This window comes from Rhododendron vialii, chromosome 4a (assembly GCF_030253575.1).
Source record: "Rhododendron vialii isolate Sample 1 chromosome 4a, ASM3025357v1".
Classification (NCBI taxonomy): Eukaryota; Viridiplantae; Streptophyta; class Magnoliopsida; order Ericales; family Ericaceae; genus Rhododendron; species Rhododendron vialii.
This window is the reverse complement of record NC_080560.1, coordinates 337,388-361,753: the sequence shown is the minus strand read 5'-3', so window position 1 is coordinate 361,753 and position 24,366 is coordinate 337,388. Positions and strand designations below refer to the sequence as shown.

Below are 24,366 nucleotides of genomic sequence, written 5' to 3'. Positions count from 1 at the left end.
GGACAACAATTCATTTTCAGGATGAGAACATAAGTATTTACACCTATTAGAATGAACACCTAAATAGGTCTTGTAAATAGAATGCCTATTTAATTTTCTTCAAAAAAAATTTCATTTAACAAGGATAACAAGATAAAAATGTATAATAGGAAAAGATAATCATTTAAAAAGCCTCAGAAAGTACTCTCTTGTGCAATTACTTGCTTACCTTCCTTAATGTTAATGTACTTTCTTGGCATTTTCTATTTAGTTTTTATTTTTATTTTTTGGAATTAATCAATTGTCTCAACCTAAGAAATCGAAAGGTATAAAAATGTGTACTTAAGTTGAAAGAATTCCATATAAGATGACATTAAAAATAAAAATACATTATTTTTTAATGTTAGCCATAATTTTTTACTCCTACTTTTTTAAACTCTTACGATTGAGAAGATTGTTTTAATCAAAAACTATAATGCAAATCCAATAAAAATTCAAAAGAGACGAAAAAATATCAATATAGAAATTTAAGTAGAAAGGAGCCATCAAGAGATGGGTTTTGGTTCGCATAGAGGGGGACAAGGCGTATTTGGGTTCACATGGGACGCACGCACATAGAGGGACGAGGGTATTTGGGTAAAAGAACATGTTTTTCAAATATTGAAAGAGGCGGTCGTGAGACTCTTTGATCTCGTTGATTCGGCGTAGCAACGGTTCTTCTTCTTCTTCTTCTCTCTCTCTCACTCTCTCTCTTGCTGGAGATTGAATCAGGTAACACGACATCTCTCAGGGTTGCGTTCTTTCATCTCTCTGAATCTAACCTAGTTGTTCTACTAATGTTTTTTTCTCTTGGAACGCGGTCATGTTGTAAACCTAGCTTTCTTGTACGTCATTTAGGAAAAAAGGCCTATTTGAATCAAAGATCATTGAAATGACCTTTTATATATTCGATTAACTATGCAGGGAGTATTACTTGATCATTCGTAAGTCCGAGAAGAATTATAGCTTAAAGAATTTAAAGAAATGGTTGCTGTCAAGGTATGCAGAAACCCAAATAATTGTTTATTCAGTCAGTTCGTTTTTCTTGGCGTTCATCTACTACTGAAAGAACTTCTTTCTGTTCCCCTTTAAATTTAGGGAAAATCAAGTACATTCTTGAGTCGAGTAGAGAATTATGGAATGGACAAGAGTGGTACGTTGGTCATTGTTTTAATTTCCTTTTGGGATACATTCTTTCATCTCTTATATTTATCGGCTCAATTTCTCTGTGAGAACAGTTGGAGCCAAAAGTTTCAAGATCTACACAGAAAATTGCAGGGTTAAAGTTCGTCACTGTGATTCCACCAATGCTCAATGCAAGTAAGTAGAGTTGATTATGTCTTTTGTGTTAAATTCTCGTTGATGGGTGTTAAATATGGATGCTGATATTTCTTCTCCTCAGCGGAACTTCAAGTGAATCCCTCACGGCACCAGGGTATGTGATACGACTGACTTTACTTTTGAAATAAGCTATAGCCTGACAGGAAAATTACTCAGAAATCTAAGGGAATAATTTTTTTTTTTCTTGAGAAGTTAGGATGTGGCTTTCTGACCCAAGTCCAAATGTTTTCTTGAGCAATTAGGTGTGGATTTCATTCCCTCAGTTCCTAAATAAAAGGATTCTATTTGAGATTTCTTTGTTCTTGTTTAATTATTGTTGAAAAAGATGTCTTTATTCAACTGTGCCTTGTTCAATTACTTGGGTTGGCTTTCCATATGACACAACAGCACTAAACATAACATGCCGTCCTATTTTCTTTGGCTTTTGTCTGTTTTTGGGTTAGAGATGGAAGATAAGGCTAGCGATAATTTGCTACTTCTTATTGTAAAATTATTTCATTTTTTGACATTTGTGACTCTTTGTAATGTTTTTGTGCACAGAAGGAAATCTTGTTCGTCCATCAAAGGGATTGCTCAGACCAATGCAAGTGATTCAATGGTTTTTGCAACTTCCTCTCTTTCTTTAATACTTGCTTAAATGGTTATGGGTGGGTGATAGTTTGTGAATGTTGGAATATTCAAGGGCTTGTTACACACTTCCTTCTTTTTTAACACTTGAAGGGACCCAAGACTTTCGAGAAGAGTAAATCCAATCATGATATTTCTAGTAAGGCCAGTCTAGAGTAATCTTTCATTATAACTTATTGTGCTGCTTTTCTAGGAAATCTTTTGATACTTTCTTATCCTTATTTAGATGAAGGAAACATTGGAAGAAAAGTTTTGGCGGATGTGAGCAATCTCCAGAGCAACTTTCCGAGGACTGAAGTTCATGGTGGCCCCAAATTACTGTAGGTTATATTATTTTCGTTGCAGCTTGAAGCAAGTTTTTGTTTACAGAACCTAGTTTGCTAGAAGGTTTGAAATTCTTTGGACTTATATTATGTTGCTTATCCCCGTGCCCTCTCCCCCAAACAAAAAGACATAAAGCAAATATGTTTGCCACTTGTAATAACCAATTTGAATTCCAACATCTTCTAGTTTTTTATCTGAGAAAGGAAAATGTAACACACGGGAAAGTTTCTAGCAGATGCTACTTCTAAAGAACATGCTCTGTGAAAATGTAGGAAGGGTTTAAGTGTGTGGATTCAATGATATGCTTGCATAATATGTAGTGTCATTAAGATAATCTTTCTTGTTTCTTGTTGGTGTCTAACCATGTAGTGAATTCTAGATCTCTCCCCACCCCTTCTCTTTTTCCCAGTAAAATGAAGTTATACTTCATTATTGTTTAATTGTTTTTCTTTCTTCCTTTTTTGTTTAAATCTAATGTTCGGTTATGTCTTCACTGTTTTATTGTCAACAATTTCTAGGGTATCAACGAATTTAGGCGCTAGGAATCCAAGTGCCTCATCAATTCTCCATATCATGGTATGCTAAGTGAATCTAAACTGGTTTTTGTACACTTGCTTACTTTTCAATTACTTGATTGTTTTACAACTACTGTCTTTGTATGTTTTCCCTTACCTAATAGCCGCTTAATAGTGAATTCCTTTTTTTTTTTTTTTTGGGCTACATGGAAATGAAAACGAAAAAACTAAGGAAAACTAGATTAGCCTCTCAGTTGTCACCCCCAGGGCATCTTCCATGACCAGATTGAGAAGCTCTTTTGGAGCCTCTCAAGGAACACCGTCCTATCACTAGCTTTGACACCCATATTTGGTAGCCACTCAGCGCATTTGCTAGCAGTATGTCACCCAGAAATCATGCAGCAATTAGAAGCTTATTAGTATTTATACATACTTTTTATCAAGTTACCTTACCGGACATAAGGAGAATAGTCTATCTGCATAAGAACAGTACAGTAGTGTAGTAAATTTTGAGTTCATTCTTGCATTCAGATCATGCTAAAAGGGTTGTCTTAAAAGCAGACTAGGCATGGAGTATTGGTATCGGAAAAAGGAGAATCTCTTGAGAGTTGGGAGGGTACTGAGATATCATTCTTTTGTTTCAAGACAAAAGAAAAGTTTGTTATGGAGAAATATTTAATGTTGTATGGGGAATGTTTCATGTATGTGTCGAATCAGAGGGGAAGATGTTCTCGTGTCTGGTAAGACAAAAGGCCGTCACATGGAGATCAAATAGGTCTGAACACAGTGAGCAGGTTTCTCAAATCTACCTCCTTAAGTTGTATAGCAAGGTACCAAGTTTGCAACCGTAGGCCACTCTTTCTTTTTGGTTTTTTTCAATGATGAACTATTGCATGGTAGCAGAGTGGAGAAACAGTGATGTCAAGGCAAGCAAATATTAGCACTCCAATTTTGTAATTTCCTAATCTCTGCGTACATTCCATATCTCTCAAGTTTGTTACTGTGAAATAGGGAAAAGCGAGGGAAAACCAAAGACAAGCTGTTGCTGGTTATCCTACTCTGAAAAGAGGTACCATCTGTAATTTAAATAGCATTTTCGATGGGAAAGCGCATTATGAACTTTTGTGTTTCTTCAACAAATATAGGGACTAAGGATGTAAAACTCCATGTTGATGACCCGAGGAGTAAGGGTCAGGTTCTTGGATCTATTAATACTGATGGCCGGTATGTGAATCTTTGTTTAATTTTGTTTGTGTATATTCTGAATTTTATGTTGCTAAGAAATTTGATTGTTTTATTGTATGGTGTTAGGAAAACTACAAGGAATCCTTTGCCACCTACAAGGTTTTTCGGTTCAAAACGTATTTCTTTGACGTATGCGAAAAGATTTATCCTCCGTTGATGCAAACTATTGTTTATTTGTGTGAAGGAATTCTTTACCGGCATCAAAATGGGTTAAGCAGGCTGATAAAAGTGATAAAAAGAAGGTTGTGCTATATTATGTTTTACTAATCCGATAATGCTAACAATTCTTCACATTTGGTTCTATGAATTTCCATATTCCTTTTTCTGGTACATAAGTATTTCCTGCTTGTAGGAAACTGATGAAAAGATGGGAAAGGGTGGTGGATTTCATGGTTTTTCTGGTCAGATACAACACTTTAAGATTCTACTTCTTTTGAAGAGTGCATGGTAGAAAACTGTGTGATCAATTTTACGTTTGTCACTTTTTTGTGCCTTCAGTTAAGCCAAAAGTTGGGAGGAAAGTGATACCCCAAGTTAGCAATGCCAGAAGTCATCTTTGGAGGAATCGAGTTAGCGACGGCTTCGTTCAAATGTGAGCAAAATTTCCTTGACAATGTAGTGTATTTTGATGGCTAATGTAACAGCCCATTCAATGCACTTGTGATGGTCTTTCAACTTCTCAATACTTTCATGTTGGAGGAAATGGCTACTTATATTCATGCATCTTGCTCTTACATTGCATCAGTAGTTTATGATCTTGCACTTATATGAGCTCTATAGTTTGATATTTGGCAACCTATGGCATGCCAAGTTATTAGAGTGCATATATCTATGTTATTGGCCTATAGCGGCTGAACTAGGAAATCAATACACGTGGGGCATAAATACTGCATGCCAAGATTAAATCATAGGGTGAAAATCCCGTATTGCACTTGATATAGCCTTATTATACAAGAAAATGCAAAACAAACCAAGATTGATTACGGATACAATTGTAATGTCTTATATGTGTGGGATATGGGCAATGAGAGAGTATTTATGAAGAGTTTTTTTTAGCAAATAAACTCTTGGAAGGAGTAATTTGTATAGTTTTTATTGAGAACAAAAACAAAATAGGGCCTTTTTATGCCTTTGTTGCATAAAATAAAAATGGGCCTGCCACCGTTGTCTTGTCCACAACAACTAAAGCCATGTTTGGCTGGCAAGGATGGATAAACGGAAGTAGTACCCTGTCTTCAGTTTTTAGATGCGTCTGAGATAGAGTGTCACACATGTTTATATTTTAAAGGTAGAATGAGATTGCCCCATTACCAAATTGGGAAGACTTCCTGAACTAGTGCCAAAGATCTTGATAGGCCTTTTTCTTGCTCTCAAAAAGCAAAGAGTTGTCATTATAGTGAATTGACGATTGTTTTTGTCCAACCAAGAGATGTTAAGTAACCAATAGTCCTAAAAGCTTAAGCTGTTAGGAAATGGGCCCAATAATGTATATATCAGGCTATCTAACACCCTCCCTCAAGGGCAACCCCGTCTTACATGTATAGATGCAAATAATCATGCATACAACGAAAGAATGCAAAGGGGAGAAACATAGTGCCGGAGAACAAATGGAAATAGAGAGACTTGAATCCAAGATCTCTTGCAACCTGAGCTCTGATATCATGTTAAGTTACCAGTAGTCCCAAAAGCTTAAGTTGTTTGGAAATGGGCCCAACAATGTATGTATCAAGCTATCTAACAAAAGAGACATGGGAGACCTGGTTGAAAAAGAATTGGAACGAAAAATGTGGCTTTTATCATTTTCAGAGGGACTTATGGCATCATCGAATGGAGCAAAAGGACATTTGAAAGAGAATGATTCAGGGTTTTAAAGCACTGTGCGGTTTGTCTCCAATAGTATTATGGAGGTAAACCAATAGCTCACTCACTTCTTTTGGTGATGGTTTCCCTGACCAATGCGGCTACCCCTCACATCATCTGAGCGTATCCTTTGAGAGTAAACAAAAAACCAATAGCTCACTCACTTCTTTTGGTGATGGTTTCCCTGACCAATGCGGCTACCGCTCACATCATCTGAGTGTATCCTTTGAGAGTAAACAAACAAAGATTAAGCTGCACCATTTTACAGTTTCCTCGTTTTGCCATATGGTTGTGTCTCCAAACACTTGAATGGCATGTGTAAGGATTATAGTTACTGGTAATGGCTTTCGCATACCTTGTCTTTGACATCTGACATCAAAACATGGCCTAAGGGAGGAAGCTTGTGGATAAAGGAAGTGCGAGCGCATTTGAAACAGTTATTGATCAAAATGAGTTGTATCATTGGATGGCATGTGCTGAAGAAGCATTCTTGTCTTAGATTTGTACCTCTTTTGAGCGTAGTCATCCAGACACAATTATGGATGTATTTCACCATGCCTTGTTATTGTTAGAGAATTGTGGATACTATGCATTAGAAATGGTCCCGTTAAGTAATTTCGTTTGAATCATTTATCTTCCTTGTGAAGTTTCCAAACAAGATTGAGACCGTCATGTTTAACCTAATATTGAAGTCCTGTCAAAAGGAAATGAAAACCAAGCTGGATGTTTACACTTTACACTAGTACGTGATGTTTTTCTTTCTTGTTCACATCCATAGTCTTCATACAAATATGCCTACGTTGCATGCTTCTTTACATATGAGGGGGTAAGGGCGTCACATGAGTGATGTAGCCTTAACAAATAATTTTCTTAGGCAATTTATTGCTGGCTCTCCAATGACGTTAGGAATGTGTTAGGTGACATGGTTTTACGGACTGTGGCCTTTTTATTCTATTTGATGGTATTAGTGTACTAGTTATCTTGTTTAACAGATTTAGGGTGATAATTGAATTCATGGGAAATCATTGACACAGATGATTGTTCTCTTCAAATATAGTCTAAAAATACAATTTGGATGTTTGTTTGTAGGGCTTCAAAAAGTCAAGCTAAGGTGGACACCCAAGTTTTTTCAAGAAAACCTGTCAAGGTATCTTACATATTTTATGGTGCTCTGTGTGTGTGGGTGGGTGGTGGTGGGGTGCGTGTATTTGTACACTCTTATGCTTTTCAGACGTAATTTATGCCCAAAATCAAAATCTTGTACTCCTTTCAGTGAGTTGATGTAGCGCGTAGTGCCTTCTATGCCTGTAATGAGGTAACCCTGCTAACTTAACTCTGGCGATAGGCAATCACTTCTATCTTGATGGGGATGATAAAGAGGGACTTGAAGGACAAGGGGGAAAGCCCGATCCAGGAATATGAGTATCTTGCGAGTAAGAGTTTCTCTTTTTGAGGTCACCCTCACTAGATTTGGGAGCAGTAGGACAACACTGTGATCAACCGATTCTGCGACAAAATAAGTTAAAAATGGAAACTGAGCAGAAAGAGCTTCCAACCATTTTAAACATTTCAATAACTCTCTAATTCCACCTATTCGACCGAGGTGCGACGAATATATTAATTGAGCAAAAAGAAAGGAGTCGGAGACACATAGGGAAGAAGCAAGCAAGCATTCCCCAGAACAACAGAAGTCTTTCGACTTTGGGAAGACTCCCAGCTTTATTTGTGCATGCCCATTCCTATTGAATTTGACCTGACACCTGAACCAAAACGGCAAAACCAGTCCTCCTGTCTTGAATTGAGGGAACCGGTGTAAGAATTCCTTATGGAAGGAGGAAATGTCCTTAACTCTGATTTTTAGCTTGATTGAAAGAGTCCACTTTGTCTTTCCCCTGTAGAGAAATAGATATCAAATTTTGGTCATCAGTTTCGGACTCTAGTATGGATCTCTGACCACATTCTCCATAGACTCTAGCTACGGTTGTCTGAAATTAGCTTTCTAGATTCATTTGACACGTCCTTACGATCTTTGCAGAACAAGATTATGTGCACCCTTCCATAAGAAAGCACACTATCTTCTTCCACGGATATAATTAAATAATTAAGTACTTCCCTCTTTTTTGAGCAATGGATGGAGTCTCAGTCACTCAAAAGACCGGGCAACTTGGAATGAAAGATATTGCTCCCTTTGGTTGCTTCCTTTCACTGGTTTTAAGTCTGACTTCAGGGCTGCCGCCACATACTTCTTCTTGGGTTTATGAAGAAGCTACATTATGTATTTCAGCCTTCCTGTAGCAATGTTTGATGTGGGGCATAGTTTTATGGCTTTGACCGGTTTAACCTATACTGTTTGTATTGAAAGAAATATCTAACACCAGATTCACGAGTCATGACATGTGGATACATCTCGTGAAAGATTAATCCCATTGGTGTACGCTTGTAACTGCCAATACGTTTTTTTACCTTATCCTATTGAAGTCTAGTAATGATAAAGCCACTTATTTGTAGTTGATATGTACCATTCTCTGGATAGCCCTTTTTTTTTTTGGCGTCCACTGATATACTCGCTTTCAATAAGCTCTGTCAATTTTACTCTGGATATATCCCATTTATAGTTTGTAATGGAACTTAGTTTTGCTACCGAGCATTATGCATGTGAATTTGTTGGCATAATATATTGTATTTTTCAAAAAATATAGCTAATTTTAAACTCATTTCAATTGATCATCCAGCCAAATCTGACAACCACGCAGACAGTTCCCAGTACTAAACTGACTATGCAATCCAAGTGCACATCTGGTCGTAAAGAATCAAATTCGCTTGCTGCAATGTCGTTCAGAAGAGAAGATGAAGTAGTGTCATCTTTATCCAAAAATACTGAATTAATTGCTCCACGTGGTCAACCTGCTCAGACAGATGTTTCATCTGATTGCAACAGCATCGTAGGCACAGATGTGTCAGACAGCAATGCCAGGAAGAAATCTAACCGCCGGAAATCTTTCACGTTGTTATTGATGGCAAGATCAAAGGTTGAGGCATTTTCTTTCTTCCTTTCTACACCTCTCCTTTTCGGGGGACTCCAAACACCTTCTTTTCTTTTCTTTTTTGCAGCTAATAGAAGAACATATGGGGTTAATGAAACAAGAAAGTTTGCCGAGCATTTATGATGATGGAAATCATCTTGAAGTTGCTGAATACATTGATGAGATCTATCAGTATTATTGGATTTCGGAGGTCATATTATATTCGACTCTGATATTGTTTTTGTTTTTTCATAGTATAGTGTCGGTTCCAACAAAACTATGTCAGGGAAATATGCTTGATAACTCTTCTACTAACGCCCATGCATACAAAATCCCTTCAACATGTTGTGACTTATTCAGAATTCCATAATGCAGTCTTAGGATCTTACACCTTTATGTTTGTCTCAAATTAGCTTTCAATGGATTGTCTAACAAGAATTAGCTTCTTTTCGTTTTAGACCATTGTTAGTCGGTGCGTAGATTCTAGGAATTACTGAAGCGTAGATGTGTTCCTGTTAGAACTTAGAAGGTCCATGTTAGAAGTGCATTCCTGATAGCATGTTCAAAAAGGTCCATGGCTGCTAAAAGCCTTTGGATTGGGGAAACTGGGATTTGGTGTTACAATGCAGACTGATACTGTACTTTTGTCCCCCCCACCCTTCTGCTTCCTTCTTGACTGGTTTACATCACTGCATGTACCCCAAATTTGGGCTTTTCTGTGCGTGGGTTGGAATGTTCTTCAAAGCATAAGAATTGTGATCACCTTGATTCTATTGGCATCTAACTACAGGCTCAAAATCCATCTCTGGGAAACTACATGGCGATTCAGACAGAGGTTACACCTCATATGCGAGGCATATTGATCAACTGGCTAATTGAGGTACACTCTAGGTTTTTACCATCTCTTAAGATCCTCTTTTATTACCAGAGTTGTACAATGTCAACCACTATGCGCCTTCTTTTTTGCCGCTTTGAATTTTGCTTTCTATCACCTTGTTCCAGGTCCACTTAAAATATGATTTGATGCAAGAAACACTATACCTCACGATCACACTGTTGGACCGATATCTATCCTTGGTTCCAATAAAGAAAAATGAAATGCAGTTGGTTGGTCTTACTGCACTCTTGCTGGCATCAAAATATGAGGACTTCTGGCATCCAAGGGTAAGTATCTTGCATGCAATTCGCTTTGTCGCTTAGGATTCTTTACTTGATTCCCATCTAGTCTTGATTATAAGGGATTTTTGCTGACTATAGGCTTTCTCATTTTCTTTATATATGTTCACCTGTGGCTGCAGGTTTTAGACTTGATTAGCATCTCAGCGGAGTCATATACAAGAGACCAAATGCTTGGAATGGTGAGCATGTGCAATTTCTTAGATCCTTTTAGCCAACGATGTGAATTCTGCTTCCATTAGATGAGATTCTTGTGAGTCATGACAGCAGAGTTTAGGAACATACTTTTTTACATTCGTGTGAATTTTGTTGTTGCTACAATTGTTTGAGAGTTGAAGACTGCAAAATCAGGGTACGGGTTGGGAGTACATGTCCAAGGTGGACATTCTTTTGCCATTTAGTCATCCTTGAAAACATATAGAATCATGCATTTCTGTTGGGGAACTTGTGATACTGCAAACAATTTATGTCACTGGATTTCTATTTTGGATTCTTAGCTCCCTGTTCACCCAATTGTAGGCGTCCATCTTTGAAATGTCTGAAATTGTTGTGATCACTTGTTAGTTATTACTTATATTAGGTATGACATGGTTGACAACATACGTTCTTGGTTTTTGAGTTTATGGTTTGCAACTATGGGCGGCATCCCCTTGATGCCTTTCCATAAAATTATTACATATGTAGATAAATGTTTAAGTTATGTGCATGGTCAACCATTCCATACTCATGGGACAAAGGGTGTAATTCAATCTTGGACATTGCTCTCAAATTTTGGCTTTTCTTGGCGGCACTAATGCTAGGCAATGGCGTCTGTTTTCCAGGAGAAAGATATTCTAAAGAAGTTGAAATTCCGGCTGAATGCTCCTACTCTTTATGTGTTCATGCTGAAGTTTCTTAGGGCTGCTCAATCTGACACCAAGGTATGCAGTGAACTTGGTAGTCAAATATCCTCACAAGTAACTTCAAAAGGCCATGCTTTCTGTTCAGTAAGCTGTGAGCTGAGATTTCTTAAGGGAAGTGGTTCTTCCATTGTTAATGGATACTAGAACTATACTTGGATCAAGATTCTGGGGTTAATTGATCCTGAGATATATTTTGGAAAGGGAAAATGACCGCCAAGGACGTGCTTTGATAATTAATACCCGCAAGGGACAAACTAAGAACATTTGTTAATGCTGAAAAGGACAAGCTAAGAACATTTGTTAATGCTGAAAATGTCCTTGAAGGGTATTAATTATCAAAACACGTCCTTGGCTGTAATACCCGCAAAGGACAAGCTAAGAACATTTGTTAATGCTGAAAATGTCCTTGAAGAGTATTAATTATCAAAACACGTCCTTGGCCGTCATCTCCCTGGTCAAGTGAGCCCATATTTCGGAAATATAGAATCACTAACACAGTCGTCTTTTGAGAACTGCCAGCTGGAACATCTAGCATTCTACCTCATTGAGCTATGCCTGGTCAAATATGAAGCTTTGAAGTTCAAGTCCTCATTGCTATGTGCATCAGCTATCTATGTTGCACAATGCACATTACAAAAGACTCCGGCTTGGACCCCACTGCTAAGCAATCATGCACGCTATGACGAATCCCAAATGAGGCATGTCTTTTTGAGATTAACTCTAGCAAGTACAAATGTGTTGGTAAAATTGACCGTCTGTTTTATTGCTGCCAGGGACTGTGCAGAGATGATCTTAGAGTTCCACAAAGCTGCTAAAACAGCAATGTTGAAAGTCACTGTCGAGAAATATGCAAGGCTTGATTACGGTGTAGTTGCTAACATTAAACCTTTGAGTAGGCTTCCTCCTCTGACTTGAATACGTCTGTAGATGCATATGCTACAATATTTGAATGACGTAACTGCCCTTTGTCTTTTTATCTTCCACCGGAGTTTCTGCCCAAGACAAACATTACTATTTAGGTGTGTTTTAGCGTTTAAGATACAAAGAATCAAAGATCCTCCTCCTGCTTGGTTGCAAAATTTGACGTTCTGGTGAAACCATAAGTGTTGTTTTGTATCATTTGAAAGGCAAAGAATTTGTAAATAAATCTCGAAGTGGATATGAGTATGTACGTTTAAGTATTGTAATGGCATTAAACCACGATGTCCATCTGACTATCTGAGTATATATGTTTAGTATCGTAATGACATCAAAAAACCACGATGTCCATACTCTGTGTTATCTCTTTCTATGTTGTCGGATGGGAATATCACCCATGGGGTATTTTCTGGTATATTGATTGTTTATTTCATTCCTGAATATTGTGAGTCAATGACAAAGAATTTCGCTACCTTATTCATCTGTAACTGGTGATAAGAAGCCCCAATGACCAATCCTCGCATGAATTGATAAGAATCCAATAAGTCAAACATTGATTCCTTCATATGTGTCACTTGGGTAAATATGCCCGTAATAACTAGGATGGATAATTTGTATCTAAAAACTAACAATTCCTCCGGGACCCAAATAACTAAATTTTCTCCCATGAACTATTTGTGTCAATGGAGTGGTTTGATTAAAAACTTGAGATAATAGGTGTAAGCAAAAAAAAATAAAATTACTCATAAGTAGTTGTTAGTGGAGTTGAAGTTACCAAATTATGCCTAGTTGCTCCACATATAGTTTCTTCAATCACATTTTTCTTACCGAACTAAAGCCAAGCTGAGTTGATCTTGTAAAAGATCTACGGCAGAACAAATATGTTTATTTTCAAAAAAATTCACTCTCTTAATCATCAAAAGAGCCCAACTGCCATAAAATGTAGTACGTATTCGAAAATTTCACCCTCCTTTATATATATTTTTATATATCTATTTTTAATATTAACTCTATTATCTTTGTCATGTTTTAATGAGTTTATTTTTGTTCGATTCTACGAAACATATTCATTTTATTATGAAGTCTTAAATGCTTTATTACATTTCCTTTTATGATGAGGCGAATTTAAAATTGTTCAAATTGTGTAATTTTCAATTATTGAAAGTGGACCCAAAGCAATTTGATTATATTCAATTCATAACAATAACAATCATATGTAGCAAGTTCATATTCTTCAATAATAAACAATTTGTTAGACAATAATCAACGCAATTGCCTCAAAATATACATATTCCAAAATCAATATTGTAACTAAGCAATCATTTCTTTTGAATATCGGTTTCCAATTTTCAATGAACAACGGGTCTTAATTAGTGAGATTGAAGGTCATTAGTTAGCATAACATGGAATGAAAACGGGTGGATAATATTCTTGGAAAAACAGTTTGTCATTTTGTAAGGAAGATGCCCCCCACCTCATAACTTGAAGAGCTCGAATTAATGATAGCAGGTTAGGTTATCGTGAAATCATTCAAATATATATGTCATCTCAAATTGGTAAACTTGACCATGTAGAAAAAGTCGATGGGGTGCTTTGTTTGAAGATGAAGGACCTGAAGAAATAGGCCATGGACTTGGATCTACCAAATGATAAGAATGCCTCTGAGATTCAATCATAAACCACTTTGCCTCGGTTGTATCTAAACCACCCCTTCACCCCCACACCCTAAAGTGGTAAAGAAGGGCTCTTTGGGGTCTCATTTTCTTTCTATCTAAGAGGATAAAGAAATAGAAAGGGATGATTCTTTCATTGCCTGTGTCACATTGCTTTTGTCTTCTTTGAAAGATGGGAACGGAGGATCAACTCAATAATCATTGATAATGGCATTTCAGCGGCCTGTAAAATGCAGTTAGAGACAAGTGTACATTACATTACTGAATTCTGCACGATGAACCGCAAAAGTCTTTCAGAATTAATATTCCTTTTGGTCAACAATGAGAAAATCCCATCAGTTACCAGTAAGGACTTGTACTGTTTGCTACATAGTATGTCCATAAGTTATACCACTCGTCAAGGAAGTTCAAACAAGGCTATCTTTCTAAAACTGCCATTGTACCCCGTAAAGTACTGCTCTCTTTATTTCCTTTCTTTTACAATACAAATGTTCTAGTTGGTAGTTGGTCTCTTTGTAATAACATGGAACAATAGAGTAACAACTTCACAGTTGTTACTTTGCAAAACCTATAACGAATGATAAAAAAGACAATTCACCTAATGCTAAATTAACCTAACCAACATAGTCAAATCCACACCAACATATACCCATCATCTCCTTGTTCCGGACCAATGGTACATCTTGCAATTCAGTTTTGGGGACCAATTGAAAGAACGAAAAAGATAAAATATTCTCCATTTAGGCTTTGTTTGGAACTTGTAGAAGGAAAAAGAAGAAGAGAGAAAATAATTAAAAGGGAAACCATAAAGAAAGTGTGCTTCTTTCCCTTGTTTGATTCTGGAAAGAAAATGAGAGAAAATAAGGGAGAAAAAGACTCTTGTTTGGTTCCAAAAGGAAAATGAATACCTGAGGAAAAAAAGAGTATTGTTTCAATGATTTTTCTCTCATTTTCTTCCTCACTTTCGCCCTTTCTAGAGTTTTCTTATTGGATTCCTTATAATTTTTTCCTTTTCTCCCCAAACCAAGAATCAAACAACCATGGGGAAAAAATTCTTATTTTCCTTTCCTTTCTCCCATTTTCTGGGAGTTCCAATCAGAGCCTTAGAAAGCAAATCATCCAATTTTTTTTATGGAGATTTTGAACTTGAACGCATATACACAATCTATGAAAGCACAACTTCTGCGAGCTATAGCCTCGGTTTGAAACCCATGGAAAGAAAAAGAAAAGAAAAAAATTTCCCTTTCCATTGTAAAAATAAAAATAAAAATAAAAATTTTGAGTGCAATAAATAGTATATTTCTCCTTCCATTTTCCTTTTCTTTTATTTTTTTTTCTTTTTCTTTCCTTTCCTTTCCTTTCCATGGGTTCCGAACAGAGTTAAACAAGCCATCAATCAGCCGAACTACACTCAATGTCTTTTATTGGAGTGAACTTCTATCATCTCCTGGAAAAAAAAACAAAAGGTAATGATATCTAAGGTAGAAACAAAGTTAGAAATTCAATATTTCTTATGATTCCTTAAAAGTTGTGATTGATGCTTTTCTTTTTTTCGTTTTTCTTTTTTAGCAATGGCCGGCCACAAAGAAAATCACAAGTAGTTACCAATAGTTCATATACTAGAATATACCATAGGAGAAAATTGTATGGGGACATCTGAATGCATATAGGCCTGGCCGTTAGAAGCAACAAGGCCAATGCCAGAATCTCCATCCTCAACGTTGATATCGGCAACGTACAGCGCTGAAAACACTATTGGTATTACTATTAAGTGCATCAGAGACTCTATTTTGTTGCCTTTGTTTTTCCCTCCTAGTAGGAGTACTAAACAGATGAACAAATATAAATACTCCGTAAAACACAGAATTAAAACAAAACAAAACAAAACAATCAAAGAGGAGGCCTCAGAGAGCTGGGATTAGATTACGTAATCAGAGGAGCCTTTTGGAAAGACTCTCTCAGATGGTACGAACAATATCTATCATCACTGGCCTTCCCTTCTTTTCTTTCTTTCTTTCTTTCTTTCAAGGGAAGGGAAATCGCGCACACACAGACACAGGAGAAGGAAGAGGAGAGGGAGGCGAAGAAGATGACATAACACTAACAGTTTGATACGCGAGTCCCTCCCTCCCTCCCTCCCTCCCTCCCTAGAGGCGGAAGAGAGAGATACTCCTACAATGCAAAACCAAGAGAAAGCAGCACATCTATATATATATACAACGGAATTGAGAAGAAGCCCTAATTCCCTTTAGACGACTTTTTACAACAATGCCCATCACTTGTTCAATGTTTTACCCTATGCCTACTGGCCGCGCTCTATTTTTTTAGGTGGCCGCTATTCGCAACCCAATTCTTGCTACTCGCAGTTAATTGCTACCTACAAACCACCACCTTATAAGGAATTGCTACTTACAACCAATAAATTATTCCTGAACTTTCCTTTTTGCCCTTCTATATAATAAACATAACATACATACAACCCAACAATCCCATTCCTTCTTCTTCCGTTCGTTCCCTTTTCTAACCTAGGTTTTCTTTCTTTCCAGTCCATCCACAGCTCCAGTCGACTCCCACCACCCACGGGTACCATTACCGCCACCACCCACCATTACCGCCACCACCGACCCCCACCCCACAGGCCCACCTCCCATCTCTCTCTCCCTCCCCCGTTTTTTCTTCTCCTATTGCCCCATTTCTTCTTCTCCTCCACCAGTCACCACCACAGCCACCACAACACCACTCTCACCACACCACAATAGCAATACAACTTTGAGGTGAAGGAGGTGTGAGAAGAAAACACAACACACCGGCATCATCAACTATTTAGAAGTTGAACATTGGTAAATTTTTGAATCTTGTTATTACGCGGGTGTTTTTTATTTTTGTTCAATTTTAGTTTGAATTTTGTTGAGAAACGCACAGTAAGTATGTTGCTATTTCGTGTATTTCAGATTTGATCGAACATTAGAGTCCGTTTGTTTTCCACAGTTTCGGATATTAAAGTCTGATTGTTTGCCCCTATTCGGATTTTAAGATCTGAAATTTATTGCCTCATTCGGATTTTAGTATCCAATTGGTCGATTGACCTCTATGTACTACAACAGCAGTTGAATTTGTTAGCATAGCTCATTCGGAATGTAATATCTAATTTTTTTTGCCTCATTTAGATTTTAATATCCAAAATATTTGATCCCATTCGGACTTTAAATTATACCCGAGTCGTGTATGTATTTTACCCCAATTCTATAATCGGTCTCTATAAGTTTTTCACTCTAGACATTTTCATCATATGATGTGAACCGATTAGACAGTGACACGAACCCGTTGACATTGTCCAGGAATGATTGACAAAATTTTTGAATTTTAATATGTAGCTGAATGTGTAAGGTAATGTCATTCGGAATTTAATATCTGAAATGTTTTGTCTCATTCGGATTTTAATATCCAAAGTATTTTACCCCATTCGGACATTAGAGTCCGATTTGTCCCCTCTATTTCAGTCATTAAAATCCGATTGTGTGAGAACCCATAAACATTCATAACATTACCCCACTTGGAGTTCTTTCTTCTCCATTGAAAAATAATAGGAAAACCCTAATTTGGCTTGAAAAACTTGAAGTAATTTCTTGGAGTTTGACATGTAATCTGAAAATTTCTCTTCTTGTGGTAAGAAATTTTCCTTAAACTATGAGTATTGATGAATATGTGCATATAGAATCAACCTACATGGAAGAGATTTAAGAATTAGGGTTCTATAGTGCTTACATGGTGATTTTATACCTAATTCATCTTAAATTCTCAAATATTGTTAATTGGTATGGATACTATGATTTTGATCATGGAAACCCAAGATTGATGCATGTTGGTTGGTATATAGATGGATTATGAGCATGAACTTGTAGAATTTTGAAGTTGCTTACTACTATTGATGTTGAGAAATTTTGAAAAATCTGGGCAGCATCCAAAGCTGTGTTTTTCATCAAATTTGTTATACTTAGACAAGTTTATTGGTTATGGGTCATTTCGAGTCTTAAAGATAGTTAAGTTGGTGTTGTTTTGGCGATGGAATCATCAAAAAATATGAAGTACACGATTTGTAATGAATATTCGATCACAGACTGCTCTGCTGAAAAACTGTGTTTCCTGCACAGAATTTTTGACTTTGAGATTGAATTTGAGTTGGTTCTCTTGCTTATAAAATTCCGGAAAAAATCAAGGATGAACTTTGATGTGTTATTATGAGTTATTCCAAATACTAGGTCATTTGGGTGTATACTTTAATCTTGGCAGATTTTACAAATTGGTGTGACATTGCTGGAAATACTTTGACCATAGCATGTGGTCTGAGTTTGTGGAATTAATTGAGCGACCTAACGAGGTCGTATTATTCTAATTTTTTGAGTAGTTGCTGTTCTATATATCTAATTTGATCTTATAAATTCGTGGTTCTTAACTCTATACGGATTAGTCTTTAAAAATACAACTTTGAGTCTTCTATTTGGGAGGGACATGCATTTCATGCATTCATATGTTGCTTTGTGCAAGTAAACTTGATTTTTTCTTTTTGTAAAGGTGATTTGGTGATATCAACTGTGTACTAGGTGTTAACGAGGTTCCGAGGTCGTCCGAGATACGTAGTCCGTGAGCAACGTGTTGGTGAATCTTTTGTGTAGAAGTTAGAGGTGGGGTTTTCTTGACACTTGGCTCATATTTTATTACATGTGCAAGTCTTATGCCAATTTAATGTTTCTCTTATGAGCTTGAAAGTAAAAAGTTTATTGATGGAAAGTTTTTGTCATGTTACCATTGATAGATACTGATATAATTCCGTTGTAAAATACTCTGTATAATCGTATGGAGGACAAGTCGAAGTAGGTATAGTCGATGGCCCTACATAACTACCAAGTGTTGAAGTGTCACCCTGTAACACTCAAAGACAAACCAGGTAAGTGTAAGATTCTAAGCAGTTTTATTCAGATATTAATATCTGAAAACTGACACTAAATTCGGATATAAGAGTCCAACAATGTTGACAATATTCAGATATTAATATCCAAATAGTTGTACATAATTCAGACATTAGAGTCTGAAAAGTTAGTAAAGTTTTGGTACTGTGATCCAACTGTAAGTGTAGGATTCTCTGTAGTTTCATTCAGATATTAATATCTGAAAATTGGCAATAAATTCGGATATTAATATCCGAATAGTTGTACATAATTCAGATATAAGAGTCCGAAAAGTTAGTAAAGTTTTGGCACTGCGTGTCCAACTGTGTCGGGCCAGAACTGAAATTGAAAATGGAAGGCTTCTGAAATTGAAATGGGCGGGCTTACCTCTTGCTGTGATTTTTGCTCCGTCACTACAACATCTGTGACATGTTTCTCAACATCCATTGTGTGATCTTCCGACTCCAAATTGTGGTGTATTGATGGGTCAACTTTTTCTTGTTTATCAATGGAGGGAGAAGAAGCAATCGAGGTTTCCATTGACAATGTAGGAGGAAGAGGAGAGAAAGAAGATAGGCAGACTTGGCTGCTGGTAGGAGGGGCCTTGTGGTGGGTGATGACAGCTGGGTAGGGATGAAAATGGAGGAGTTTGAATGGGGGAGGGAGGAGACATTTCGGGAGGGAGGGATGGACGGGGAGATTTTTTGTGGTTGTATGTTTTGGGAGGGAGGGAGGGATGGACAAGAGATGATTTTTGTGGTTGTATGTAATGAATTATGTAAGAGGGTAAAATGGTCAAATAACATGAGATTTTAGGGTTATAATGGTCAAACTGAATAAGGGCATTTTTGTCCATAATTGATAAAAAATTTAATCGGCTGCGAGTAGCAAGAAGTGCGTTGCAAATAGCGGCCACCTTTTTTTATCCTCCTCCTTTCAACATTTTCTTATTCACTCTCATTTTGTAATGGTGAACAAATTCGCACTTCCCAAGCTCCTAATCATATTGTACTACTAGTTGTTTGCAAATGAGCAAAATTCGGACTCAATCATCTATATCAACCATATACAGTGTTAGCTGAATATGTATTGTCGAGATAGAAAATAAGGTACATATTGCTAAAAACTTGTAGAATTTAGAGTCAGACGATATATGAGAGGGAGGCATGCTAAATCCCACTTCGTAAATTGCTCGTTCAGCTAACAGGTTACTTTTTAATTGGACACACTGTAATATCTCTCTTGGAAATGTTCTTGTGAAAATCCAATCATTTTCGTAGGCTCGTATCAAATGGATTTTTACTCAAATTTTAATTGATGTTAACCGACATCAATTATTTTTTCAATTTAAATTTGCATACAACGCAAACTTCACATTAGCAACTTTACTCGAATTTTTATCATCTCTTGATCCAACCATATATTCCACTAAATATTGTTTTTTTGTTTTTTTTTAATATAGGAAGCGGTATTTTCATTTATAGGAACTAAAGAGATCAATATCATGAAGGTCTAAACATGAGGCACAATAATTTGATATTGCACCAGTAATACTATAATTATCAAAGAGTAACACTACAGGTACAGAAATTTTGGGACCGAATCCGGACCGACGGCCGCCGGCGAGCCATCTCCGGCCACCGGACGGCCGATCCGAGCCGTCCAAAAATTCTAAAAAAAAAAACCGATGGGCCCCACGCGGGAATCAACGTCATCCGAGGTGTGTAGGGTGCTTGATCGGAGCACCCCTTTTCGTATGTGTATATGTACTCTATCATTTTTTCATTATCAAACCAAGGTAATAAACTTTCACACTTGCTATTCCTATGCACTAACAAAATACCAGACGAGCCAGAAAGTGGAATTAGTAGGAATCCACGATTAGCGTGATTAAGTCTCTCACCAAATATGGTTCTTGAATGCTATATCATGAATTCCAATCAGTAGCCCACGTAAGATTTGAGTGCGATCCATATTTGAAATCTTGAGGTGAGATATTGCTATTTTGAATAAACACTGTAGCCAAGTAACTACAAATAAAAACAAGGCTTAATTTCAAAAACACCCCCTCAACTATTACATTTTTGCAACATCACCCTCTCAACTAAAAAATTGGCCAACATCACCCCCTCAACTATCAAACCTCGGCAATTTCACCCCTGCCTCCATTTCTGTTTACATTTTGGATGGAAAATTGTATAACTTGGATGTCAAATAAATGCTACTCCTAAAATGCCCTTCCCATAAGCGGGAATCAAGGGGCTATTTATATCCTTTCTTACCCTATTTTCACCAGGTTTCTTCTCTCTCTCCCTCTCCCTCTCCCTCCTACCCCAAGCTTCCATAAACACGTCACAAAATCCAGATTTTTGCACCCCCAGAACTGCACTTCTTCTTATAGTTCTTTCTCCCTCCCTCTCTCTCTCTCTCTCTCTCTCTCTCTCTCTCTGTTTGTGTGACAAGTACGACATCTCCTCTTTTTTTTCTTTTTCTTTTTTTGGAACATGAGATAAAAATACAAGTACATAGGTAAAACATAGAGTTCAAATACAGCAGATTAGACCAAATACAAACTCAAATGAACAAAAAAACACAGCTGCCTATAAACTGAAACAAAGCCTTCAACTTTTTTTTTTGATAATCAAAACTGTGCCCAACAGGCTTACAAGAAAGCAGAATTCCTATCTAGAACAGAGGAAATAAATTTTGGAGGCGAAACCCAAGAAGCTGGTAGCATGCCTCTCAAGGCTTCTGTAGCCACCATATGTGCAAGCTCATTGGCAGTTCTTCTAGCCCAGACAAAAGTCATCCCCAATTCCTCTCCAAATTGTCTAAATATCCCAAACAATAGTCGCAATCTCCCAAGGGGGAACCAATTCAGATACATTGAGTTTTATGGCAAGTTGATTGTCTGATTCAATTTCAACTTTGATCCAAACTCAAATCCTTCACCATCCCACATGCTTTTCGGATTGCTAGCACTTCACCCTAGGTTGGAGAGGTCACATGTGCAGAACATACAATTCCATTGATCTGTTTGCCTCTCCAATCCCTTAAGACCACACTCAATTTAGCATCCTTTCCATTGTTCTGCATCGCCACATCACAATTCATCTTGTAACACCCTTGATCCGGAACCCACCATGGGAAATAAAGTCCTCAGAAGTGGGTTATCCACGCGGATTAGGGGAGACACCTTAGATTCCGAAAATTCACGTAAAGCTTCCAAAGCTATCCTCATAGTATGCACAGGATTCAGAGAAGCAGAACCGAACACTGCTTCATTCCTCACTTTCTGCACAGGATTGAGAATGCTGCTGCTTGAAACTCCTGCAATCCAATAGATTGAAAACAAGAGATAGAATTAATGCATAAATTCACATGTAAAAGGCAGCTTATTGTACTCCGTTAAATTGGGTGGAAAATATCCGCTGTCTTCGTCTTTCTATCAGAAAAAAATTGGAAGCTTCTGCACAAATTCGTGTTCACAAACCAGTTATTGATGGCCCTGGACACTCAGTTGTATGCAAAACTAGATAATCTCAAGTCTTTCCTTTTCATTGTGGAATTATGAGCCAGTATATTGGTGGAAATTGACTTTTACAAGTAGGGTGTGTAGGGAGTAATGAAATGACATTTAACTTGCTGATTGGAAGCTCGAGAATATACAAGCATTCACATGCCAATGCTTCTTAATTGAGGAGCGAACGATTATCATTACTGAGCTCCTATAATTTGCGGGCCGAACGCTTATAATTGCGTGATTATCTTTAAAAAAGAAGTACAAGCAAAGCATGAACTTTTTGAAAATTGAAGGGGGCTAATCCTCCCTGACAACCCATGCTCCAGAAAGCAAATGCCAAACCACACCATTTGGTACCAACTAATGGAAGTAAGAGGGCTAAATAGCATACAAACTGAGTGTGTAACAAAGGAACCATTGACCCGTAAAACATACATGAGCAAAATAAAAAAAGAAGCCACCTACTTCCTTGAAACTTCGAAAACCCCCAAACCCTCGATTCTTTAAGCCCAATCTCGGAGTTTTGGGGGAAATTAAAAAAATTCGAAAATCTCCAAAACCCCCTATTTTTTGAACCCTAATCTCGGATTTTCAGGGTAAAAAGAATTTAAAAACTTCGAAAACCCCCAATTTTTCAGCCCTAACCTCGTATGCATTTGAATACATAAAATTATATAAAGAACTTACAGAGAACTTACGGATTTGAACAAACGAGAACCAGGTAGAACTCGTACAGATTCGAACGAAGTAGAACTTCTACTTTACAGATTCAAAGGATTTTCGCAGTGTGTCGATTTAGGGTTTCCGCTTCTGTCAATGGATAGAGATGGTGCGGGTTGGGGTCAGTGGTCGTTCGATTTTGTGGGTTCTAGGGTTTCTTCGATGTCATCGATCGATCCAGGAGGGAGATAGAGAGAGAAGAGAGACAGCGATGGAAGAGGAGCGAGACTGTGAGATCGTTTTTTCCTAGCTCTACCATGTTTTTTTTAAGCTTGGGGTACCTTGGTCTTTATCTTTCTGTCCGTCCATTTTTTTAACGGAAAAGAGGGGAGGGGGTGAAGTTGCCGAGTTTTGATAGTTGAGGGGGTGATGTTGGCCAGTTTTTTAGTTGAGGAGGTGATGTTGCAAAAATGTGATAGTTGAGGGGGTGTTTTTGAAATTAAGCCATAAAACAAGCAAACAACGGGTAAAAGGAAAGGGAGAGAAATGGGCTCTCAAACTTGGAACTTGGTAGTTTTACTTAGAGTTCGTCTATTGATCAAACCAAGTCTTGTGTCCCCATCAAGCCTTGTGACATCACCATCCCTCCTATACCGGGGATACATAAAAGTTTCTCTAGATTTAGTAAGCCCAAATCATTCAGCATCACGGTTCTCTTTCTCTAGTTCTATTATCCCATATTATTATATCACTCTTTTTGATTACTACATCTGTAGTTCTATGATATATATGTTCAGAGTTTTTCTATTGGAGTACTTTTTCTTCAAGCTCCTACTCAACCTCCGGAAATCTATAAGGACCAGATGTGGCCTAAGAAACAATTGCTTATGATCCGGTAGAATAGTTGTGTTTGCGTACAAATACGAAGTTCAAGCCAAAGAGCACGTGTATCCATACCAGTACTATTGATCAGCATCCAATACTACTACAAATTAATCATCACACCTTGCTCTTTATGCTCTGGTCTATCAAAGAATTTCAAATCGATATGCACAAAAACTCGATCAACCTCGGGAAGTTGCTCAAGTTAGCAGTCAAGCTTTTCTTCAATTTCTCGTAGTGTATCGCCAATATTATGGGCTCGGCTCAAAAGCATGTCTTCAAGTAAGACTCTGTGTTGCTCTGCAAAATAATGAGAACCAAATTTCTAGGCTCTAAACGTGTCAATGTGCTTGATCTCTTCGTGGTGGTTCCTATCAGATATATCAGCTTTGCCAGGAAATCTGGTGGGGGTGTTCATGGTCCCTAACATGAGCGCACTTGTAGTAACAAAAGGCTGCCCAAAAAATGAGCAATAGGGTTAGCCTTTACTATATCTTGACCCATCAAGTTTGCAAGTAGCACGGTTGTTTAGCAAGCACCAAGCCAGCAAAATCGATGTGTCTTGTGGAGAATTTTTACCACTAGGTACATAAAACCACATCTTAGTTTTCATTGAGGTAAGATGAATTACTTAATTACCATTAAGTCCACTTTTTATAAATTTCATTTTTCATTAATGGAAGTGTCATCCTAGGGTACCTTAGGGTTTTAGAGTTTATGATACCCTAGAGTT

The 24,366-nt window shown here is 37.4% G+C and overlaps 1 protein-coding gene and 1 non-coding gene across 2 annotated transcripts; one reads left to right on the top strand and one right to left on the bottom strand.

The window, feature by feature from the left end:
- The first annotated feature begins 581 nt into the window (after positions 1-581).
- On the top strand, positions 582-12,411 carry LOC131321833 (putative cyclin-B3-1). Its single transcript, XM_058352790.1, has 24 exons — positions 582-750; positions 943-1,017; positions 1,117-1,171; positions 1,257-1,338; positions 1,421-1,453; positions 1,900-1,957; positions 2,080-2,125; positions 2,213-2,306; positions 2,829-2,886; positions 3,837-3,894; positions 3,971-4,049; positions 4,137-4,169; positions 4,255-4,312; positions 4,423-4,471; positions 4,569-4,662; positions 7,020-7,077; positions 8,663-8,959; positions 9,042-9,164; positions 9,744-9,833; positions 9,956-10,117; positions 10,252-10,311; positions 10,951-11,049; positions 11,551-11,729; positions 11,805-12,411. Exons 2-24 carry the CDS (start codon positions 1,003-1,005, stop codon positions 11,944-11,946), a joined length of 2,022 nt encoding a protein of 673 aa, XP_058208773.1. The 5' UTR covers positions 582-750; positions 943-1,002; the 3' UTR covers positions 11,947-12,411.
- Positions 12,412-15,521: 3,110 nt separating this feature from the next.
- LOC131324987 (small nucleolar RNA snoR117) lies at positions 15,522-15,615 on the bottom strand. Its single transcript, XR_009199562.1, has one exon. It is a non-coding gene; the product is annotated as a small nucleolar RNA snoR117 (small nucleolar RNA).
- Positions 15,616-24,366: the final 8,751 nt, after the last annotated feature.